The sequence below is a fragment of the Carettochelys insculpta genome, chromosome 1 (genome assembly GCF_033958435.1).
Source record: "Carettochelys insculpta isolate YL-2023 chromosome 1, ASM3395843v1, whole genome shotgun sequence".
Classification (NCBI taxonomy): Eukaryota; Metazoa; Chordata; order Testudines; family Carettochelyidae; genus Carettochelys; species Carettochelys insculpta.
Window position 1 is genome coordinate 354995858 of NC_134137.1, and position 25826 is coordinate 355021683.

General features: G+C 43.1%; 1 protein-coding gene across 1 annotated transcript in view; it reads left to right on the forward strand.

The window, feature by feature from the left end:
* Positions 1-545: 545 nt before the first annotated feature.
* RELN (reelin) overlaps positions 546-25826 on the forward strand; it is a 543431-nt gene continuing 518150 nt past the window's right edge. Inside the window, exon 1 of the mRNA XM_075016845.1 lies at positions 546-869. Within this exon, the coding sequence (XP_074872946.1) occupies positions 632-869 (238 nt within the window). The 5' untranslated portion in view covers positions 546-631. The remainder of the gene's footprint in view (positions 870-25826) is intronic.

Genomic DNA, 25826 nt, shown 5'->3' on the forward strand with positions numbered 1-25826 from the left:
CTCCGCAGGAGCCAACCCCGGGATTTTTATTGTAAATAAAACCTCCCCGGCAGCAGCTGCCCAGCCGGACCCAGGCTCGGCGGTTAATTTTAGCAAACCTCACAAGACCGGGGAGGCGGGGGGGAGAGCAGGGCGCAGCCAATACAGACAAAGCCAGAGCACCCGGGCTCTGCTTAACTCCCACCCAGCCCCCCGCCCCCTCTGCCTCTGCAGCAGCGAGAGCAGAAGGGGGAGGGCGCTCCCCCTCGGTCCCCCCTCCCTGCCAGCCACCCGGGGAGATAAATTATTTCCAGCCCCTGCGTTCTGCGCCTCGCCTCCCCCGCTCCGCTCCCTGACACCCCGCGGGGCAGCCGAGGCGGGCGCTCGCCGGCTCCCCTCAGGTGGCCCTCGCGCGCGCGCGAAGGTGTGGCGCGAGCCGCGGCCAGGGGCAGAGCGGCGCCGCTCCCCACCCCTGGTCGGACTGGGAGGCCGCGCAGCTGCCCGGCGGCTCCTCCCCAGCTGCCAAACTTCCCCGGCGCCCGCCTCGCAAACTTTCTTCCCTCCCTTTCGCCGGCTGGGTCTGGCCCGGCTGCTCCCCGCCCGAGCCGGCGCGTGTGGGGCTGGTGGCGGCGGCGGCGGCAGCAGCAGCAGCATGGAGCTGAGGCAGCCGCCGCGTTCCTGTAGCGGGTGGACTGTGCTGGCAGCGCTGCTGGGGCTGCTGCTTCCTGGGCGCCAGGGGGCGGCGGGTTACTACCCCCGCTTCTCGCCCTTCTTCTTCCTCTGCACTCACCACGGGGAGCTGGCCGGGGACGGCGAGCAGGGCGAGGTGCTCATCTCCCTGCAGCTGGCCGGGAACCCCACCTTCTACGTCCCTGGGCAGGAGTACCACGGTAAGTGCCGGCTGCCCGCCGCCGCTGGGAGGGAGCAGGGGCAGGGGCAGGGGCAGGGGCTTGGGGCTGGCCGGGGAGCCCGCTGAGGGAATCGCTTGGTCCGCGGAGCGCTCCGCGCCCCGGCGGGGTGTCTGAGTGTGCGTGAGGGGGAAGGTTGGCGGAAATGTGAATAAGGAGACTCTGGTCTCGGGTTCCCCCTGCTCCCACCCCCGCGTGTTCTGCTTCCCCCTCTGACTGCTCCCCGCTTTCCCCAGCCACGTGCAGCCCCTTTCCCCTCGCTCTAGTCCTCTCTTGTCTGTCAGCTGATAATCGGGTGTCAGGCTGTCCACCGCCCTGAGCTTCGCGTGGCTAGGAATTGCTGCGGCTCATCCCTGGGACGCTTCACACGCTAGGGCTGGGAATTTGCAAACTCGCTATCTCTCGTGTTCCCTGTAGGTCCTGCACACAATTGCATGGCTTGTTGAGAAAGTTGAATGCCCCACCGTGCTCTCACATTTTCATGCAACATATTTGTTCCTCCTAGTATAATGCTCCTGTTCAATGCTGCTAAACAACTCCTTGTACCTTTTGGGAAATTGCACTGTCGTCTTGCAGAGGTTTCTTTTCGAATGTCACTATTTTTAAATGTTAACCACAGAACTGTACCTTCTGTGTTAAACGGGGATGAAATCTCACATCACTATGCACAAAATTAGCAAGTACCTTTATTTCAAACTTTCAACTTTAATAACATTGAAAATGGGGTCAGTGGTTGTATGTTCTCTCTATGTAAAGATAGAACCTGCTGGCTAGTTCCCTGCCATAGAGATTTAAATACTTAACAGGAAGTTATTTCATTGATTTAATTAGGACTTCAAGAACATCAAAATATTGTAGACCTATCCTGACAGTTTAGTAGGGCCTGCAGGTGTTTTCAGTCTTAGCTGTTTGCTTATTTTTTTTATGTCACAGTTAGTACCAATTACTTGTGGAGTTTGTGTGCCATTTCTGATGTAAATTATAAAGACAAACTCATGCTCAAGGGCTCCCTTCCACTTTGTTCTATTGTTAAAAATATAGTAGCCTACATAAATGAATTTTAGCTTAGCTGTATTTGAATACAACTTCTGTGGGTTACATAAGTGTTGGAAAAAGTGCTTGGGCTTTCTGGTTCCCATCTCTTTAGGAAAAACAGATGCTTTTCAATGGAAATTCTGATTCTGAACATTCATTAGGTCCTGATCGAGAGTTTAGTGGTACTGGTGGAAATCTTTCCACTGACTCAAATGACCTTTGGATCAGACCTCTGCTGAACAGAGCAGACAGGAGGCATGAAGACTCTAAGCAATCACATAGGGTTTGGAGCAGCTCAAGAGTTTCCCCCCCCACCGCCATTCACTTTTTGTGTCTGTGTGTGTGTGCGGGCGCATGTGGGGGGGCAAATATTCCTAATTAGCACCCTCATTGAGCTAGCACTGTATTTGTTCCTGAGTAAACTATAGTCACTTTCTTTGATATATGTGCCCTAAAAGAGTTGCCAGGTGCCATTTGGAGGTCACCAATATCTTTCATTGATTGAGCAGCCAATATGACTGAGACACAGGCTGGACTTGAGGGGTGATTGAGCTTTGTCACTCAATGTGACCCCAGGAAGGGGCTTTGTCTATAAAAACTGAAAATGAATGTGTTAGGTCAAACCTCTGTGCTCACATCTTGCCTTGAAGATGGAGGAATTGAGTTTTGTTGGAGGATCATGCATCATGATGATGAATCTTTTATTTTTCTGCCCAAACTGAAGAGTTAACACTCAGATCAAAGTAAATTATCTATTCATGCAAAACTAAATTCATCCATTTACTTCTCTGATTTAATGGATTATGTTTATCACCTTGCTGACTTCCCTACCACATGCATGTCTCAGCGCTTGGTAAATAGCATGTACGCTTTTGGTTTTGCCTATAAAGTGCCTGTGTAAGCCAGTAATGGTAATTGTAATAATTTCTTTACACAGGAGACTTGCATGAGTACATTTATAACTCACAGTCAATGTACAGTATTTAAGAGGCACTCAGTATATCTCCTTGGTTTTGTATCCTTATGTAGTATTTTACAACTTCAGAACAAAAGCTAATTTTAGAATACATTCTAAAAAGTGAGGAAATTGAAGACTTAAACCAGGTGGCTATGAAAAAGGTATAACAGCACATGGTTAAAGATGGAATTAAACTCTTAATTTAGAATAATCATATAATTCAGTCTCAAATTTTAGTTTTATATGAGCGTTTTTGTCTCAATGGTCTTAACTATAATTAATTTAGTAACCCTCCAATGCAGTTCTAATCTTTTCTCTACTTTTTAACATAAACTGTGTGTTTTGAGTCCCACATATGGTAATCTACATGTGTAAACGATGTAATTTAGTCATATTTGTATTTTTCCACAATCTCTCTACATTGTATTTAAAAATGCCAGTTTTCAGATTTAAAAAGTTAATGATAAAATTATGAGGAAAAAGGCTTGAAAGAACAAATTTATTTTGGAAACTCTTAAGTAGTGTTTTTACTTCCCAAAAATACCTAACAAAAACTTCTTGTTTTTGCGGCTGACACCGTATATTCCAGGTCTTACCTTGAAGTCAGTAGTAGCAGAGAGGTAGCCATGCTTTGTTGAAGTCAATGTTTAGACTCAAGTGTCTAAATGTTGACAAATGTGGATTATCCTGCACGGTGGTGAAAGAACTAGGTGTGACTGCCTATTGTGTGGGTTCTAAGGATTAAATAGACAAGGATTGGTCATGCTATGTAGGTGACAGCTTTAGTCTCTCAAAAGACAGCTAGGGGAGGTCAAATTTTGTGCTGCTTTGCTCATGTTCTTGCTATAGATGTCACTGTAGAGCAGCATCAAGGACTCAGAAGAGCAGGTTATACTTCTTGCCTCGGGTGCTTGTGTTGTTTTGTTTTAGACTGCCAAAGGAGGGGAGAAGTTTAATCCATGAATGAAAAAATCCAAATCAGAGAAGGGTCCTTGAAGTTGGCTTTCAGATGGCTTTGCTTTTTCTGTTTTGAGTTAGAAACAATGTGACCTTTATCAATTACCATAAATGGTTTTTGAATTCACCCTTGTGTCAAAACAAAGCAAGCAGTCCTGCAATACCTTAAAGACAGATAATTTTATTTATTAGATAATGAGCTTTTGTGGTAAAGACCCACTTCTTCAGATTCTGGAGGAGAACCTAAATCTGAAGAAGTGGGTCTCACCCACAAAAGCTCATTATCTAACAAATAAAATTGTTAGTCTTTAGGGTGCTACAGGACTGCTTGCTTTGTTTTCTGAAGATGCAGACTAACACGACTATCCCTCTGAGATCTTAAGTGTCAGTTTTGTATGACCATTCTCAGGTGTTACGAAGATCCCATGACTTTTGGACAATTATCTTGTGTTTATCATGATGGGAGGTTGCAAGTGCTCAGGAGATGTGTAAGCATTAGATCTAGAACAAAAATAGTGCTATTGGTTCTGATTCTTAACTGCCTTGCATATTGTGTAATCATTTCTGTCCTGACTTTCATTACTGCAAAGCACCCTAATCAGGGCCCAGTTTTTATCAAACTCTAATATAAGCGTCTAGATTTTCAACAGAACCCAAAACCAATGAGAAGTCCTGTGGCATCTTATAGACTAACTGTTTTTTTGGAGCATAAGCTTTCATGGGCAAAGACCCACTTTATCAGATGCGTGTTTTTTGCAGATACAGACTAACACAGCACTCTCTCTGGTACTTGTCACCAAACAGAACTCAGTAAATTATGTACTTAAGCCTTCGAAAATCAGGACATAGGTGTCACAGTGGAAGTTTCAGAGCGATCCACAGATAGCATTGCCAATGTTCTAATTATACAATACCAAAAACCTCAGGCCCACCCTGCCCCTTCCTCAACTCTCCACCTGTGCTCCATCCCTTCTGAGGCTCCATCCCCTGCTAACTCTATCCCCCTGCTTCCTCTGTTGCTCGGTCTCCTCCACCCTCAGTCACTTTCTCTGGACTGGGCTGGGCTGGGCAGAGCTGGGGGCCGGTGAGATTTAGGGTGCATTTGGGGATGAGGGGATTGAGATGCTGGAGGGTCTCTGGGCGGGGGCAGAGGATTGGAAAGTGTGGGTGAGTGTGAAGTGCAGGAAGACTCTGGGCTGAGTCAGGGGTTGGGATATGGAAGGGGGCTCAGGGTGCAGGGTCCTGATAGTGCTTACTGTGGCTCCCAGGAAGTGGACGCTAGGTCCTCGCAGTCCGTAGGTGTAAAGAGGTTCTGCATGTCGCCCTTGGCACCCGCAGGCACTGCCCTCACAGCTCCTGTTGGCTGCAGCTCCCAACCAGTGGGGGCTACAGAGCCAGCACTTGGGATGGGGGCAACATGTGGCCTTGCCCCTGTGCTTGCCTTGTCCCCAAACCCCCGTTTTTAATAAGTCAGCACTGGGTCCCTTTTTGATTGGGCATTCCAACAACCCTATCCAAAGGCCACTGAAGTCAGTGGGAAGATTCAGATCTGGCCCATATGTGTGTTCAGAAGGGATATAAAATGCTAAAAGTATCAAAATTATAATGCTTTACAATCACGTTGCATTGGTGTGAATGAGTACACAAGGTGCAAGATAATGAGTCAGCTCACTAAATATGCCTTTTGTTAGGCCCACTTCAGTTGCATCATGAAACAAAATTTATTAACTCTGGTTTTAATCTCAATGTTTTTATTGAACTTTAAATTGCACGCCGACTCATTGAATTCAGCCTGAGTGCAAACAACGGCTGCTCCTTGTAAGTCAGTTCTTGAGGTTGAAATTTGGTATGCTAATTTTAAATTAACGAAGAATTTTGTAGTATCTCTTCATATCATAGTAGGGAACAATAGATGAATAAGTTGTATTCTAAGAACTAGTTCTATTAAAATGAATGCAGAACAAAGTATATTAAAACAATCTTGGGTAAACTATTAGTTTATATCATAATAATTCTGAGAAAATTACACCTTTTTGTAAAGGTATCTTATACAATATTTCTGATTCATACAGCTTGTTTTTTAATTTTTGGTTCACTAATTCAGAGCTTATTATTAGGGAAAGGTACTAATTGCTTTTCTGTATGCAGGCTCTGTTTCACATCTGAAACATTTTTGTGTTATACACAACACATACACAGACAATCATTTTAATTATTCTTTTATCAAGTATATAATACATAAAGAAAATAAATTCATAGAATTGCACTATGTGATTTCTTCAGATTTTGTTTATAAACTGTTCATTGTTTAAATCTTAATGTTGCTTTAAAATGCAAGCACACTGTGGGTCACCATTCGTAATGTAAAATATTCTTTAAAGAAATAGATTGAATTTTCAGATGCATCACTGATGTACACTATAAAGGGGATTTGAAATATGTGGCAAATATTAAGAGCAAGTGATAAAAGTAGTTTTCTAAAATATAAATACAGTGGGCTAAAATTTCAGAAATTCAGAGATGAGTAGTAAAACCCACACGCCAGGGGGATGGACGCGTGTGATGTTGCATGAGAATCAAGAAGAAAAGGTGGAAGAAAGTGTGCTTTCCCCATATTCTAATTTACAGTTCATACTTAGGCTGTGGCCATACTTGGCCAAAACTTCGAAATGGCCATGCTAATAGCCAAATTGGAGAATACTAATGAGGTGCTGAAATGAATATTCAGTGCCTCATTAGCATGCTGCTGGTTTCGATCACGCGTGGCTTGGCTACATGGGGGTCCTTTTTGAAAGGACCCCGCAAACATCAAAATCCCCTTATTCCTATCACCTGATAAGTGAATTTCAAAATGTGCAGGGTCCTTTTGAAAAGGACCCCTGTGTAGCCGAGCCGTGCACAAATGAAAAGCAGCACTTTTGAAGTGCTTTGGCTGGCAGCATGCTAGTGAGGTGCTGAACATTCATGTCAGTGTCTCATTAGTATTCTCTGATTTGGCCATTAGCGTGGCCATTTTGAAATTTTGGGCAACTGTGGCCACAGCCTTACAGTTTGTTCTGGCTTTTCTGAGTAAGTTATGCCAGTATAGTGACACGTAGTCAATAATAACAATGTATGGAGGTACAGTACACATCTCATAGAGCTGGAAGAGACCTCAGGAGGTCATTGAGTTAAGCCCCCTGCCCTCTTGGCAAGGTCAAGCATCATCACTCCTCTACCTTCCCCCCCTGTTTCTTTTTTATTTGTCTTAGATCCCTAAATGCCCCTCTTAAGGATTGAGCTCACAACCCTGGGTTTAGCAGGCCCATGTGTAAACCACCAAGCTATCCCTGCCACTGAAGGTGTGATCTCAGCCCTAACCAGCATATTGGGCTGTTTGCCACTGATCCCTAAATGGCCTTCTCAAGGCTTGTGCTCACAATCCTGGGTTTAGCAGGCCAACGTGCAACCCGCTGAGCTATGTTATAATCTGCTCAGAAACTATGGTCCTGATACTACACACATGCACCAGAATACATAATTTAAAAATAACCTTTGAATATGGCTCTGTGTCTGGAATCAATAAATATATGACTAATTTTTTTTGCTTTGACATATATTTCTTTTTCATCCTTTAGCTTATTTTGTGCTTAATTAAGGCCTTGACTTAATGATGCTATGATTCTATGAAAAATCTTAAGTGCATACTTAAGTCATTGCCTACTCAGTAAATATTGTATGTACTTGCTTGAGTTTAAGCATTTGCTTACTTTCTGTTGAAACTCCTTGCACTTAGACATACTCAAGAGCCTTGTTGAATTGGGCCCAACTGATTTGCTACTGGCATGTTGGTAAATTATATCCACCTTTCTTTATATAATTTATATTCCCCCTGGGCCTCCCAATGTCATCTGCAAAATGGGATAATATTTCTTCAGCATCTTTCTTCAAATCATTTAGCTTAAATTTAGATCTCTATGGCAGTTCTTGTATTACTTTATTACCAGTATATTACATAGTCAATTTCTATTCATCATTATGCTCATTTTTGTGCAATAGTGGTAGGCAGATGTGTGGAAATACATATACAAAAACTGTACCTAAGTTAGCTATTTTCATTTCACAATTACATGCAATTTTAAAAGATTCAAATGTAAAAATGAACATTTATAGTGGAAATTTAATAAAGAGTTTAATAAAATATCATTATCTTATTTTTGCACTTTTTAACATTTTTTTTGCTGTCCATAACTCAAAAATGGGTCTTGTTCCCAACATTTGTAGAAGTCCTAATTCTGCATGTAAAAGAGTTTAATGCGATTTGTTTTTATTCCACTTGCTAGATCTATTTTTTTCCAGAGCTAGTCAAGCTGCTAAAAGTCTATCCCAAAGTTATCAATTTCCATCGACTGTTGCTATTCTTTGATGTACTGTATATTGTCAGGAATTTTTCCTTTGGTAGGTACAGAAGCTGTTTCCAGGAGTAGATAAATAAGTATAAAGTGCCCCTAAAAATCTGACCCTTTCCCCCTTCATTGCTCAACCACATTATTAGTAAAAATAATGTGATGTAGTATCTCTTTATTTTATTCTTAGGGGGAAGGAATAGTTTTGTTACCCCTTTTGTATGGTGCCTATCCTTATATTAAGTTCTTATTTTGGTATTATGTTTGAAAGTTTTAAAAAAGCAAAAATTATATGATAGACTCTGCAGGGAGATATTTTGAAACAAAAGCTTTCATGGGCAAAGACCTGCTTCGTCAAACAAAGTAGGTCTTTGCCCACGAAAGCTTATGCTCCAAAATATCTGTTAGTCTGTAAGGTGCCATAGGACTTGTTTTTGAAGGTACAGACTAACACAGCTACTTGTCTGATATTCTGTAGGTAGAGAGTAAGGAAGAAAGTGATGGCAGGGAAGGAGTTTTATGAGGTACAAGAGAGTAACAGTGTTACTCCGTCAATTACATCAACTGTTTTCTATTAGCTTATCAATTATTCAAATAAATTGAAGTGCTCATTGGAATCAAGTGTGGCGTACAATGTCAGTGAGTTTTTTGGATGTAAATAAGGACAGATTTCTCTCCATTTTTTTTTTTCAAATTTTGTCAGGTAGGTGAGTATTTTTGCGGACTGCTCTCTTGAGACCTTGCATTTCACTCATTCATTTATACCAGTGTTTGGTCTGAAAGAGTCTGGAGAATTCCACCATTGGAAATACAAACTTTCTTCCAAATTAAAGAGGTATGTAGAACTTGTTGGTCTTAGGGCTCCATTTAGGCCTTGGCATGCAAGCGGATGGAAGTTGGTGGTAGTGGAGAGAAAGGCGTTTAGAACATGGAATATGTTAGTACTCAGATCTCTTCTTTTTCCTTTATTTAAAAAAACATCACAATAGTGGGACACTTCCTTAGGACATATAATGGAATCCACCGGCACTGGTGGATCGGATGTATTTTGCCAATGATCACAGCATGCATCCTGCCCACATTATATTGTATTTGGAATATAGTCTCTTAAATAAACTGGATATGAAGGCATAAAAGTGATTTCTTAATATTCTGCTATATTCTCTATATAGTATATTATTAGTTTGTCATATTTTAGCTTCAGGACGTATTGGAAAGCCTATCTCTTCTCTTTAAGTTTGTGCCTGATTGGGATATTATGGTCTTTAGTATATAGCTCAATGATGCATCTTTTAATCTTGAAACTATTGTATAACTCTGAGGTCAAATGACTGAAGAAAGGCAATGTGTAGTAGCAGCAAAAAGAGCCACATGTCCCTCCTCAGAAACCTGGGGGGCACATTCAGCAGGGAATCACAGCGGTGAAAGGAGCAGAACACCAGCAGCTCCTCTGGAGTGTCCGTGTCCCCTTCAGCCTTTACATGCAACTGCGTCTCTTGGGGCCTGTACAGCCCTACCTGCGGACTGGGCTGGGGGTGTACAGCCGCACAAGAGGAGCTGACAGTTTGGAACCACCTGATGGCCCTACTGATTGCTCTTTTTGCCACTGTGGTTCTGGAGAGCCCTGCAATTGAGAAATTTGTCTCTGGTACAGGGGAGGACAGAGCGTTAGCAGTAACATGGGATGGGGAGACATTGTGGGCCCCGGGGTGGGGAAGGAGGGATCATGTGGGGAGGTCACATTGCCCCCCTTTATTTGGTGCGACCCTTTTTCCCTTCTATGAGTTCTCTTCAGATCCCAAAATCAAACAGAAGAAAGGAGTAGACAGCATTACTGCTGACAGCATTTTACAGATAGCATTTCACCAGAGGAGATGTAAACCTGTGAGGAGTTCAGTTGCCACCATTTTTAATTCTGGGTCCAAAAATGTGGTCAGCAGATGGCTTAGTCATAGATATTGTCAGACTTGGAATTCATGGAAGAAGATTCAAGGTTCTAACTATCAGAGTGGTTAAACAATGGAATAAATTGCCCAGGGAGGTCATGGAATCTCCATCATAGGAGATTTGTAAGAGTAGGTTAGACAGACACCTGTCAGGGATGGTCTAAATAGGGCTTGGTCCTGCCATGAGTGCAGGGGACTGGATTCAATGACCTCTGGAGGTTCCTTCCAGTTCTGGTATTCTATGATTTGTATAGGCCCAAGTGATTCAGTTTTAAAATTTTGCAAGAGAGGCATAATACCTTTTTAAAATCCTTGTCCTTTTATTATCTCCTGCAAAGGAATCTGCCTGGTCCCACATTTCAGAAATCATAATCAGCATGCAGCAGTGGATTGTGTATTTAAGCTTGGATGCCAAAGTCATCCACATTTGTTAGAACAAAAAGCAGTCAAGCAACACTTTTTAAAGACTAGCAAAATATTTTATTAGGTGAGCTTTTGTGGGACAGACCCACTTCTTCAGACCACAGCCAGACCAGACCAGACTCAATATTTAAGGCACAGAGAACCAAAAAACAGTAAGCAAGGAGGACAAATCAGAAAAAGATAATCAAGGTGAGCAAATCAGAGAGTGGAGGGTGGAGGGGGAGGTCAAGAATTAGATTAAGCCAAGTGTGCAGACGAGCCCCTACAGTGACTCAGAAAGTTCCCGTCCTGATTTAAACCATGTGTTAATGTGCTGAATTTGAATATAAAAGCCAGCTCAGCTGCTTCCCTTTGAAGAACGGTGCGAAAATTCTTTTTCAGGAACACACATACCTGTAGGTCATTAATAGAATGCCCCATTCCATTAAAGTGTTGACTAACTGGTTTGTGGATCTGGTTTGTCCTCCTTGCTTACTGTTTTTGGTTCTCTGTGCCTTAAATATTGAGTCTGTTCTTGTCTGGCTATGGTCTGAAGAAGTGGGTCTGTCCCACGAAAGCTCACCTAATAAACTATTTTGCTAGTCTTTTTAAAGTGCTACTTGACTGCTTTTTGTTTTGATCGTGTATAGACTAGCACGGCTTCCTCTCTGTTACTATTCAACACACTTGTTAGGTGGCATTTGATTGCAGAAGAGGAGAATTATTGTTTGTTTGCATTCAGGTATTGTTCAGTAAGTACCAGGCAGTGTGTACTTATGGAGGAAATTATGATTCCTTCCTCAAAGAGCTTAGTCTAAGATCCAGATCATGCACTGAGGTTTGCATGGCTGCAGAGGCCCTTCTACATAGATGTCATTGCATTATTGAAACCCATCACTTGCTGAAGTGTTGGTGGTGCAACCTAGTGGTTGGCACAGGAGTCTTGCCTGCTGGTAGAAGAATCAGAGGGCAGAACTGGCAGTATGGGCTGGAGGCAAAGCCAGAGGTCAGAGTCATGAAAATGCAGGAACCAGAATAGAACCAAAGGGCAGAAGTGGAGTTATGGTCAGGAGAAAGAACAGTGATCCTAACTGGAAGTTAGGAATCAGGAGTTCAGAGGTAGGCAGAAACTTGGGCAGGAGTGGAGCAAGCAAAGGGGGTGGAGAAAGGACTGGGCAGGAAGTGGGTCTGGGACAATTCCAGGCCCAGCTGGCATCCATTGAGCATTCTCAGTGCTGTTGTTGATCTGTGGGCCCTTCTGAATTCTCAGGGAATGCAGTCAATGTGTGAGGTTTTACTGGATTCTGCCAAGTTCACCCAAGCCCAGGGACAGCTGAGTTCCTGGCAGCACCTACTGTTCTAGGACTCCTGTCAGGAACCCTCAGCCCTGGCTTGTTGGACTACCTTTGCTGCAAATCCTGAAGGAGATCTGGAGCATGAACATTTTCTTCTGATTCCCAGGACCACTCTCTTCTAGCCCATACCCCTTTCAGTGTCTCAGATACTGATGAGTCCTCCGTGTATTGCGAGTAGAGGAGCTGGTGGTCAACTCCTTCTTGCCTGTGGGCAATTACTGGGAGTGGAGATGGGCCTCTCCAGTTGGGAAAGGAGTTGTCAATAAATGGTTTGAGGAGAGAAATATGACTGTTGAGGGATTCTAGGTGTTTGAAAGCCACTGGGTATATTTGTTCAGTCATTTGAAAAGACTAGGAATTGGTGGTCAAGTTTGGCTGAAGGATTGTCTGTTCTCAGTTTTTGGGTTCAAAACCAAACCTTATCACTTACTGAATGGTTGGGGTGGCTTGTCACTTTGGCTAGATATAGCACTTACGTGGGTTTTTTAGCTGCAAGTAAATGTTCTTTGAGCTCCCTGTGTGGTTCCTGAAGGTGGTGGATGAGGCTTCTTCATAGAGGCACAGAGGCCACACAATCTAACATAATTTTAAACTGCTGTTCATAGGATTGGCTGCCAGAAATATCTACTGATCACAGTCTACATTTTAAATTTACTGAAATGTCCCACTGTGGATATGCCATAGCAAACCATAGCACCTGAAGATGTCTTTGGGAATGTAGAGATGATCTGGTGAGTATATTTTTAAACTGCTACAAGTGGTTGTAGCTAGAGTGGGGTGCATGGTGCATCTATGCATCTGCAGCCCAGGGCCCATAGAACAGGTTGTTAGTGTTTCTGGGAATGGAGCACTTATCCTTTTTGGAAAAATCCACAAAGGTCTCAGACAGGTGGTCTTTTTTTTTTTTTAAACTCACAAGGTTTTTGGGGAGGCCTGACTTATTCCAGCTTCCATGATAGCACACCTTGCCATGCCAAGCCACCAGTAAATAATCTGCAATCATGGCACCACACAGCATTCTTGCAAACTTCCCAGCCCTATGAGCGTATTTTCTTTTTCACTTTCTTTTATCCTTAGAAGAAGCACGGGAAGTTTCACATAAGCTTGTTCCTTAACATTATCACACTGCTCCCTGCTCATTTAAATTTCCCAGGACTGCCTTCCCCATGTGGCTGGCAGGCTCTCTGGATCTCTGCCCTAGCCATGCAGCTGCTGGGATGTCTGCACCCTGCCCACTGAATTTTCCCCTACACAGGATTTAGGAGGAGGTGCCGAGAGTTTTTATTTCTGTGCTTTACATTTTACAGGACTGCCCCCTCCAACCCACCACGTGGCTGGCAGGCTTATCCCCTGCCCTTCACCTTGCTTCCAGATACAGGCATGTCCAATGCAGGGTTTCAGTGGGTTACTGTCTGCAGTGCTGTGCCTCCTCCCATGCCCTTACCTGCCAGGATCTTACTAAGTTTGCAATGTGGAAGTGTTCTGGAGAAGATGTAGCTTTTGTTCTGCAGAGATGGATTCATTCTCTGTCTTAAGAGGATGAAAGTAGCCTTGTAAAACAAGAGGCTGTTATTGTGACAGACATCAATTCGCTGTATGGCTCTGTGTGTTATTTCAGATTTAAAAATTATATCTAAATTTTGACTTTGAATGTCTTCAACTCGCAGTGCAATTGGGAGGGTGACTGGTGTCCATCCCTGCCCATGGACAGGCTTGGTCTGATGCACTTCAAAAAAAGCACAAAGCAAAACCTCATGCTGCAAGAAGCCCTGAAGAAGCAAGTGCAAGCCACTGCTGATAGAAAGTGGACACAGCAATGGTGGCAAACCATGCTCCAACGTAGGGTTCAGGACTCAACAGAGTTCCTGTCTGCTGTCAGGGAACATACCGACATCCTTCAGTCCCTGTTGGAACTGCATAGGGCCCCCCTGCACATAATGAACAATTACCTGGCCTCCTCACCATGTTCCCTGGCCTCCCCTTGTCAGGGGCCCAGAATACGAGGGAGAAGGGCAACAAGAGCCTCACAGTCCACTCCCAGAACTTCTCCACACAGCAAAAGGCATACATTCTCCCCACCTGGTGGCAGGCTCCCCTTACTTTTTCCCACCCCTCAATCCTCAGCCCCGAAATAAGAACAATACAGCTGCGTCTACACGTGCACGCTACTTCGAAGTAGTGGCACCAACTTCGAAATAGCGCCCGTCGCGTCTACACGCGTCGGGCGCTATTTCGAAGTTAACTTCGACGTTAGGCGGCGAGACGTCGAAGTCGCTAACCTCATGAGGAGATAGGAATAGCGCCCTACTTCGACGTTCAACGTCGAAGTAGGGACCGTGTAGACGATCCGCGTCCCGCAACGTCGAAATTGCTGGGTCCTCCATGGCAGCCATCAGCTGGGGGGTTGAGAGATGCTCTCTCTCCAGCCCCTGCGGGGCTCTATGGTCACCGTGGGCAGCAGCCCTTAGCCCAGGGCTTCTGGCTGCTGCTGCGGCAGCTGGGGATCTATGCTGCAGGCACAGGGTCTGCAACTAGTTGTCAGCTCTGTGTATCTTGTGTTGTTTAGTGCAACTGTGTCTGGGAGGGGCCCTTTAAGGGAGTGGCTTGCTGTTGAGTCCGCCCTGTGACCCTGTCTGCAGCTGTGCCTGGCATCCCTATTTCGATGTGTGCTACTTTGACGTGTAGACGTTCCCTCGCTGCGCCTATTTCGATGTTGGGCTGAGCAACGTCAAAGTTGAACATCAACGTTGCTGGCCCTGGAGGACGTGTAGACGTTATTCATCGAAATAGACTATTTCGATGTTGGCTGCACGTGTAGACGTAGCCTACAGGTCAGAAAAGCACAGTGTCATTTATTGGTTAACCTAGGATGGGGTAGGGTGTGGTAAGAGGAGCTTTCATAAAGGGCAAGCATATATCATTGGGGAGGGGTGTTGCATTACTTAAAATTAGCAGATTCATTTGGCTGTCTTATTCATAAAGCTATCTTTCAAAGCATCTCTGATTCACATTGCAGCTGTATGTGCTCTTATGATTGCCCTTGTATCTAGCTGTTTATAAGTACTGGCCAGGGCATCCACCTCTGCCCTCCAGCCTGGTATGAAATTTTCTCTCTTTGCCTTACAAAGCTTATGAAGAACACAGCAAGTCCCCACCACGATGGGGATGTTGGCTTTGCTGAGGTCCAAACAGGTCAGAAGACACCTGAATCTGACTTTTAAACAGCCTAAGGCACATTCTTCTGCCTTTCTGCACTTGCTCAATCTGTAGTTGAAGTGCTCCTTGCTCTGGTCCAGGGTGCCTGTGTATGGCTTCATGACCCAAGAAGCAGGGTTGCCTGGTATCACTATGGGCATTGCCACAACTTCAATCTTGATTTTCTAGTCTAGGAAGAAAGTCCCATTCTTGAGCTTTTGTGCAGACCTGAATTTCTAAGGATGTGCCCATCGTGCACATTTCTCGACCAGCCCACTTAAGTGTTGGTGAAGTTACCTTTGTGATCTACCAGTGTCTGCAGCAGCATGGAGAATTACCCCTTGCGGTTTATGTACTTGGAGCCCAGGTGCTCTGGAGCCAGGATGGGGATGTGCATTCCATTCATTGTCCCACTGCAGATAGGAATCCACCTGGCAGCAAAGTTGTCTACTATGTCCTGCACATTTCCCAGAGTCAAGGTCTTTTGCAGCAGAAGGGCATTGATTGCCTTGGGCACCTGGATCACAACAGCCCCCATTGTAGATCTGCCCACTCTAAATTGATTTCCCACTGACCAGTAGGCATTGCAGATTTCCACAGAGCAATTGCTATTTGCTTGTGAACAGTGAAAGCAGGTCTCATTTTGGTGTTGCAGAGCTTCAGTGTTAGGGGGACAGCAAAGCAGAAGTGGCCTTGCACATGCAGAAGTTTTACAGCCACTGTTGATCATGCCATACCTGCAGAGTGATGTGGTCTCACCAGTGTGTGCTGGTTTCACACTTCCAGACCTAGTGCTCCACGGTATGCAATGCTTCTAGTGCAGCTAGTAGCTCTGCATTCCTGATCTTCAGTCCTTCAACATGCTGCAAATCAAGGTCTGCATCTTCCGCCTCTTCCCACTCACTTTGTCTAATAAGATGATGGAGGGCACTTTTTGAAGTGGCCATAACACACTGTGCAACAGCTTTAAGCTCCTCCAGTTCCATGCTACCCCCTTTTAATAGCATGTGTCAGGGGCAGGGTTTGGAAAAGTGGTATGAAAATTCCTTTGGCCATTTCTTTTCAATGGCAGAGGGAATTGAGGGCAATACACTCTGTGATGATGATATCAGACACCCACAACCACTTGCGGTACATTTTGTCCCGTAATAGACTGGCACAGAATCCCAGAAAGCAGCACTTTGTGGCTACGTCTACACGTGCACCCAACTTCGAAATAGCTTATTTCGATGTTGCGACATCGAAATAGGCTATTTCGATGAATAACGTCTACACGTCCTCCAGGGCTGGCAACGTCGATGTTCAACTTCGACGTTGCTCAGCCCAACATCGAAATAGGCACAGCGAGGGAACGTCTACACGGCAAAGTAGCACACATCGAAATAAGGGAGCCAGACACAGCTGCAGACAGGGTCACGGGGCGGACTCAACAGCAAGTCGCTCCCTTAAAGGGCCCCTCCCAGACACACTTTCATTAAACAGTGCAAGATACACAGAGCCAACAACTAGTTGCAGACCCTGTATATGCAGCACGGACCCCCAGCTGCAGCAGCAGCAGCCAGAAGTCCTGGGCTAAGGGCTGCTGCCCACGGTGACCACAGAGCCCCACAAGGGCTGGAGAGAGAGTATCTCTCAACCCCCCAGCTGATGGCCGCCATGGAGGACCCCGCTATTTCGATGTTGCGGGACGCGGATCGTCTACACGTCCCTACTTCGATGTTGAACGTCGAAGTAGGGCGCTATTCCCATCCCCTCATGGGGTTAGCGACTTCGACGTCTCGCCGCCTAACGTCGATTTCAACTTCGAAATAGCGCCCAACACGTGTAGACGTGACGGGCGCTATTTCGAAGTTACTGCCGCTACTTCGAAGTAGCGTGCACGTGTAGACGCAGCCTGTATGTGCTTATTCCACAGTTTCTGCAGACACAGTCGAACCTAGCAAAGATAATGGAGACAATCTTTTGACTTTCTGAACATGTGCGGACAGTCACTATCAACTTTATAAAATGTAGCATTAAAAAGTTGATTTTAATAAATTTGACTTTGTTTCATAGTGTAGACATAGCCTAAGAGGAAAAACAACTGAAGAGTGTGTTTCTCTTACATGAGGCTCCATAGATAGGGATTCCCTAGAAGTTAGTCAGATAATGAACGTGGGAAATAATATATGGGCAAGATCAGATGTGAAACAATCGCATATAAAAAAATCCAACGCATCTGTGAAAGGCGGACATATAAATAGTGGTAGTTTTTTAACGTGCTTTTACACTAATGCTAGGAGTCTGTCTAATAAGATGGGTGAACTGGAGTACCTCATATCAAAGGAGGAAGTTGACATAATAGGCATCTCAGAAACATGGTGGAATGAGGACAATCAGTGGGACACTATCATACCGGGATATAAATTATATCGGAAAGACAGAACAGGTCGTGCGGGTGGCGGAGTGGTACTATATGTGAAGGATAATATAGAATCAAATGAAGCAAAAATCCCAAAGGAATCAAAATGTTCCATAGAATCATTATGGATAACAATTCATTCCTCTAATATGAATATGGCATTAGGAATATATTACCGACCACCTAACCAGGACAGTGATAGTGATGCTGAAATGTTAAGGGAGATTAGAGAGGCTATCAAAATAAAAAACACAGTAATAATAGGAGATTTCAATTATCCCCATATTGATTGGGTGCATGTCACCTCAGGACGGGATTCAGAGATTAAATTTCTTGATGCCTTAAATGACTGCTTCTTGGAGCAGCTAGTACAGGAACCCACAAGGGGAGAGTCAATTCTCGATCTAGTCTTGACTGGAACGCAGGATCTGGTCCAAGAGGTAACTGTTACTGGACCGCTTGGAAATAGTGACCACAATATAATAACTTTTAATATTCCTGTGTTGGGAAGAACACCGCAGCGGTCAAACACTCTGGCATTTAATTTCAAAAAGGGGAATTACACTAAAATGAGGAAGCTAGTTAAACAGAAACTAAAAGGTAGAGTAATTAAACTAAAATCCCTGGAAGCTGCATGGAAACTGTTTAAAGACACCATACTAGAGGCCCAACTTAAATGTATACCCCAAATAAAAAAACACAGTAAGAGACCTAACAAAGAACCACCATGGCTAAACAGCCATGTTAAAAAGGCACTGAGAGAGAAAAGGAAAGCTTTTAAAAAGTGGAAGTCAAATCCTAGTGAGGAAAATAGAAAGGAACATAAACACTCCCAAATTAAGTGTCATAATGTAGTAAGAAAAGCCAAAAAAGATTTTGAGGAACAGCTAGCCAAAAATTCAAAAAACGATAGTAAAATGTTTTTTAAATACATTAGAAGCAGGAAGCCCGCTAAAGAAGCAGTGGGGCCCTTGGACGATAAAGATATAAAAGGAGCGATCAAGGAAGACAGTGCCATTGCGGAGCGATTAAATGATTTCTTTGCTTCAGTCTTCACGGCTGAGGATGTTACAGAGGTTCCTAAATCTGAGCCAGCCTTTTTAGGTGACAAATCTGAGGAACTCACTCAGATTGAAGTGACATTAGAGGAGGTTTTGGAGTTAATTGATAAGCTGAATAGTAACAAGTCTCCAGGACCGGACGGTATTCACCCAAGGGTTCTGAAAGAACTCAAATGTGAAATTGCGGAGTTATTAACAGTGGTTTGTAACCTATCCTTTAAATCCACTTTGGTACCAAATGACTGGAAGACGGCCAATATAACGCCAATATTTAAAAAAGGCTCTAGAGGAGACCCTGGCAATTATAGACCAATAAGTTTAACATCAGTACCAGGCAAATTAGTAGAAACACTAGTAAAGAATAAAATTGCAAGGCACGTAGAAGAGCACGAATTGTTGGGCAAAAGTCAGCATGGTTTCTGCAGAGGGAAGTCGTGTCTAACTAATCTATTAGAATTCTTTGAAGGGGTTAATAAACATGCGGACAAGGGGCACCCAGTGGACATAATATACCTAGATTTCCAGAAAGCCTTTGACACGGTCCCACACCAAAGGCTTTTATGTAAATTAGGTGGTCATGGGATAGGAGGAAAGATCCTTTCATGGATCGGGAATTGGTTAAAAGACAGAAAACAAAGGGCGGGAATAAATGGTAAATTTTCACAATGGAGGAGGGTAACTAGTGGTGTTCCCCAGGGGTCAGTCCTGGGACCGATCCTGTTCAACTTGTTCATCAGTGATCTAGAAAATGAGGTAAGTAGTGAGGTGGCAAAGTTTGCAGATGACACCAAGTTGTTCAGGACAGTCAAAACCAAAACAGATTGTGAAGAACTACAAAAAGATCTCAGCAAACTGAGTGATTGGGCAGCAAAATGGCAAATGAAATTTAATGTGGGTAAGTGTAAGGTAATGCATGTAGGAAAAAATAACCCAAATTACACGTACTACATGATGGGGTCAAATTTAGCTACGACAGATCAGGAAAGGGATCTTGGAGTTATAGTGGATAGTTCTCTGAAGACATCCACACAGTGTGCAGCGGCAGTTAGTAAAGCAAATAGGATGTTAGGAATTATTAAAAAAGGGATAGATAATAAGACAAAAGATATCATACTTCCCCTATATAAAACTATGGTACGCCCACATCTTGAGTACTGCGTGCAGATGTGGTCTCCTCACCTCAAAAAAGATATATTGGCATTAGAAAAGGTTCAGAAAAGGGCGACTAAGATGATTAGGGGCTTGGAACGGGTCCCATATGGGGAGAGGCTAGAGAGACTGGGACTTTTCAGTTTGGAAAAGAGGCGATTGAGGGGCGATATGATAGAGGTATATAAAATCATGAATGGTGTGGAGAAAGTGAATATCGAAAAATTATTTACCTTTTCCCTTAATACAAGAACTAGGGGACACCAAATGAAATTGATGGGTAGTAGGTTCAAAACTAATAAAAGGAAATTTTTCTTCACACAGCGCACAGTCAACCTGTGGAACTCCTTGCCCGAGGAGGCTGTGAAGGCCAGGACTCTATTAGGGTTTAAAAAAGAGCTTGATAAATTTTTGCAGGTTAGGTCCATAAATGGCTATTAGCCAGGGATAAAGTATGGTGCCCTAGCCTTCAGAACAAGGGCAAGAGATGGATGGCAGGAGATAAATCACTTGATCATTGTCTTCTGTTCCCCTTCTCTGGGGCACCTGGCATTGGCCACCGTCGGCAGATGGGAGGCTGGGCTGGATGGACCTTTGGTCTGACCCAGTATGGCCATTCTTATGTTCTTATGTTGACAGTTTGTCAAAGAAATATTATTAAGGGCCCAAAAGCAAGATATTCCACTGTGTAGAAAAGAGAGAAATATGGCAAAAGACCACCTTGGCTTAACAGGAGATCTTGCATGATCTCAAAATCAAAAAGGAGTCATATAACAAGTGGAAACTAAGACAAATTGCTTATATTTGTCCTTTGTAATACAGGCATGCAAGGGTAAGATTAGAAAGGCAAAGGCACAAAACGAGCTCAGACTAGCTGGAAACATAAAGGGTAACAAGAAGGCATTCTATAAATATATTAGAAGCAAGTGGAAGACCAAGGACAGCATAGGTCCACTGCTCAGTGGGGAGGGAGAAACAATATTAGGAAACTTGAAAATGGCAGAGGTGCTTAATCACTTTGTTTCAGTCTTCATCAAGACATTGATGAAGAAATGTCTGTAATAGTGAATTCTAGTGGGAAAAGGGTAGGTTTAGAAGAGAAAAGAAAGGAAAAGAACAAGTTAAAAATTACTTAGAAAAGTTAGATGTCTACAAGTCACCAGGGCCTGATGAAATGCATCGTAGAATACTCAAGGAACTGATAGAGGAGGTATCTGAGCCTTTAGCTACCATCTTTGAAAAGTCCTGGAAGTTGTGGGAGATTCCAGAAGACTGGGAAAGGGCAAATATGGTGCCCATCTATAAAAAGGGAATAAGAACAAACCAGGAAATTACAGGTCAGTCAGTTTAACTTCTGTGCCAGGAAAGATAATGGAGCAAATAATTAAGGAATTCATCTGCAAAAATCTGGAAGAAAATAAGGTGATAGGTAACAGACAGCATGGATTTATAAAATCTGTGCCAGAGCAATCAAATAGCTTTTTTTTAACAGTCTTGTGGATAAGTGAGAAGCGGTTGATGTGGTATACTAGACTTTAGTAAGGCATTTGATATGGTCTTGCATGATTTTATCGATAAACTAGGCAAGTACAACTTAGATGGGGCTGCTATAAGGTCTGTGCATAACTGGCTGGATAACAATTTCAGAATGCAAATGGATGGACATCATACCAAATGGAATGAAGCAGTCTCAGAAGGTGGTTATTAATGGTTCACAATCATGTTGGAAGGGCATAACAAGTGAGGTTCTGCAGGGGTCTCTTTTGGGGCTGGTTATGTTCAATATTTCATCAATGATTTAGATATTGGCATAGAGAGTATGCTTATTAAGTTGGCAGATGATACCAAGCTTGAGGGGTTGCAACTGCTTTGGAGGATAGGGTCATAATTAAAAATAATCTGGACAAACTGGAGAAATGGTCTGAGGTAAATAAATGAAGTTTAATACGGACAAGTTTAAAATGCTCCACTTAAGGAATAATTAATTTCATACTTACAGAATGGGAAGCGACTGTCTAGCAAGGAGTACAACAGAAAGGGATCTGGGGGTCATAGTGAACCACAAGCAAAATATGAGTCATCATTGTGATGCTGTTGCAAAAAACAAACAAACAAACAAAAAAAAAGCCCAAACATAATTCTGGGATGCATTCATGGAGTGTTGTGAGCAAGACATAAGAAGTCATTCTTTGCTCTACTCTGTGCTGATTAGGCCTCAGTTGGAGTACTGTGTCCAGTTCTGGACACCACATTTCAAGAAAGATGTGGAAAAATTGGAGAAGTCCAGCGAAGAGCAACAAGAACGATTAAATGTTTAGAGAGTATGAGCTATGAGGGAAGACTGAAAGAATTGGGCTTGTTTAGTTTAGAAAAGGGAGCTGTTTAGACACAGCAGTTTACAAGGAGGAAGGAGAAAATTGTTTTCCTTGGCCTCTGAGGATAAAACAAGAAGCAGTGGGCTTAAACTGCAGCAAAAGAAGTTTAGGTTGGACATTAGGAAAAATTTCCTAACTGTCAAGGTGGTTAAATATATATTTCAAATTGATAAGGCTTTTATGCAATATAAATTAGCTGTGGAACTTGTTGCCAGAAAACATTGAAACCAAAAGTATAGCAGGAGTAAGAAGTGATTAAAAAATTAGAAGGATAATGAAAATACTTAATTTTGTTGTATACCAGAAGATAAAAATATCCATATTTAGTATGACATAAACCTTGTGATTTGGTGCAAAAGCCAAACCATGGACTGTCTTGTAGGTGAATTATTTCATCATGGTGTTTTTTTTCTTTCCTCTGTAGTACTGTGCATTGGCTACTCTTGGAGACAGTAACAGACTAGATGGACTACTGGACTGATTTGGTGGCTAGTCCTATATTCCCGCTCGTGATAGATTCTTGGAAATAAATTGTAGCTTTATCTTTTTTGCCTTATTACTTTTTGTCACTAGCAGAATGTGTTAACAAGTAGAAAAAGTCTAATATGACCACCTCTGAAACACACTAAGCAGTCTAAGGCCTCCTATACACAGGGAAATGATTTTTAAAGCGCATGATCAGGTCATGCTCTGAATGGTCCATGTAAATAATGAATGTTCCCTAGTGAGCACCAGCAGGGTCTACATCAGGGTTGAACAAGATATGATCCATGGGCCACATTCTTCCTGACAAGCTGGCAGATCCAGCCTACAGATTGCCCCATTGGGGCCCTCAAAAGCAAGGGTGGGTCTGCCCCATGCTACTTTAAATGGCTTCCTGCCTCATGTCACTCTCTCCCTTCAGACCCTAGAGGGTTGGGGGAGGCTTTGTGAGCTGCCCCCATGTCCCAATAAAAATCTGAGGTCCCATTGACTGGAAACCAGAAATGGGCCAAAGCAAGCTCTCCTTGGCATGTGGAGCAGAAAGACACATGGAGCCTGCTTGACCGACCTGGGGCTATGGCAGACATGGAGCCTTCCTCAGAGGGCTGCTGGCCAGGAGACACTTAGCTAAGTGCCTCCCAGGCAGGGCTTGCCTCTGGCCCCCCAGCCTCTCTTCCCCCTACCCAACTTCTTCAACACTGAAGGTGAATGGAGAGATTTCATTTAGCTTCTTTTCAACAGCCTTGTTCTCCTTGAGTGCCACTTTAGCACCTTTATCATACCTACCTCATAGAACTGGAAGGGACCTTTGAAGGTCATCAAGTCCAGTCCCTTGCACTCACAGCTGTGCCTGTCACCATCCCTGACAGTTTTTGTTTTTTAAAAAAATCCACTTGCCCCACATCCCTACTCCAGGATCGAGCTCATAAACCTGGGTTTAGCAGGTTAATGCACAAGCCACTGAGCTATCATCTAGTAGGTACACTGATTATTTGGTAGGCTTTCTTCTTTGGATACAAATCCAGTGAGATTTCAGGGGTTAATCCTGCATCTGGTAGGAGTCAGTATTTTAATTACTGTCTCAGATAATGGAGTGGAGATTATATTTATAAAGTGTGCAAAGGATACTAAGATGAGAGGGATTCCAAGCACTTTGGAGGGCAGGATTAAAATTCAAAATGACATGACAAATTGAACAATTGTCTGAATAAAACAAGATGAAATTAAATAAATATAAGTGCAAAATACTTCACTGAGGCAGGAAAAATCAGAAGTGCAACTACAAAATGGAGAATAACTAGGTAGGGGTGCTGAAAATGATATTGGGGTTATTATAGATCCCAAGTTGAATATGAGTCAACAATGTGATTCATTAGCAGAAAAGGCTAATATCATTCTGGGAAGTATTAACAGGAGTAACATATGCAAAATGTGAGGCAATTGTTAACTGTAGTCTGCACTGAGGTGCCCTCAGCTGGAGCCTGGTATCCAATTCTGTATGATGCACTTTAGGAAAGATCTGGACAAATAAGGGAGAGTCCAGAGGAGAGCAATAAAAATGGTACATATCTTAGAAAATCTGACCTATGAGGGAAGGTAAAGAATTCATTTAGCTTCTTTTCAACAGCCTTGCTGTTCTTGAGTGCCTGCTTTAGCAGCTTTGTTATCCAGCATTTCCACTGATATCTATATAACTGAATACCTTTAATCCTGAGAACAGTCTCCAAATATATTGATACGTTACAAAGAGGACAGTGATGAATTGTTCTCCATATCCACTGAAGGGAGGACAAAAAGTAATAGGCTTAATCTGAAACAAGGGAGATTTAGGTAAGATGATAGTTCAAGCTTTCTAACTGTAAGTGTAGTTAAGTTCTGGAATAGGCCTTCAGTTGAGGTTGTGGAAGCCCCATCTTTGGGAAGTTTGAGAACAGATTGGACAAGCACATGTTGGGGACAGTTTAAATGTCCTTGGTGCTGCTACAGTGCATGCATTTAGAACTGAGGTCTTTTCTGGGTCCCTTCCAGTCCTATATTTGTGCATTTCTATGAAATAATGGAAAAATGTAGTTTGACACCCACTACATGATTTTCCAAATGATGCTAACATGGATGGACACCCTGAGCCCTCTCAATCCCACATTCGAATATTTTCTGTTTGTGAAAGCTAGCTACACATTCATCTGTTTCATGCAGGTATACGTGGCATTCATCATTTAGATTACAGACACAGGCAAATCATTCTTAGGTTTCTTTATGATACAATAGGAAACTTTATGGAAAGCTGAAGTTGTTGAGATTGTCACTGAAAAAGTAGGTTTGAATACTGGTTCCTGCCAGTGCTATAGAAAGGAAGACAGATCATAAGGGAAGTTGAAGTTGGAAAACAAATGCAATTCACACTGGTTCCTCAGTAATGGACTGCAGCAAGGGCTCAGTACTTGTACGGACATTTTTCAGTGAAGTCATGTAAATCTGTATATGCCGATGACTTGGCTTTGGCCACACTCGGCAATATGAAGTCTAGCTTGAATTGGGACCTAAATACTGTGGAGGAATATTTTTGTTACATATTCTAGAAGGAAATCAACAGATAAAACTTATTTTTCAGACAGAAGCAAAGTCCATGGTTTAACTACCAAGTTATTCAAATGAAACTTAGGGCAAGCCTACACTACAAACTCTTTTGCTGATTTCAGTTACATCACTTGTATCTGTCAACACTTGCCTCTTTGCTGTGTCACTGTATGTACCTTCTGGGTGTGCTTGTTTCTGTCCACATTGTGGTGGACTGTTGGATAATCTAGCAGGAAAAAGGTTCTAACAGTGCCAACTAAGTTAGCATTTGAAGTAGTTATATTTAGTTTGAGTAGGCATAACTTTTTTTTTCTTTGTGCTTTTGTTTAGGTCATGGACATTAACAGACCGTGTTCAACACCTGTGATACTAATTTTGCCTTGTACATAGTGTGTCGACGTGATGACTATACAATGTCTAATGAGGTTGGGAAATGCTCTTAAATAAGCATTAATTGGAACAAGCCCTCCTGAGTATATACAAAGCACCAAATCAAAGAGAATATGTGCACATGCACAAGCTATATACTAATCACATACATTTTTAAGTTACTTTGCATAACTGTAAAGACTCCCCAAAGTGTCATAATTGTAAATTTAAGGTTAGATTCTGCTACCGTTATTCAAGCACGAGAGTAGCACTTTGCTCCATGAGAGCTCC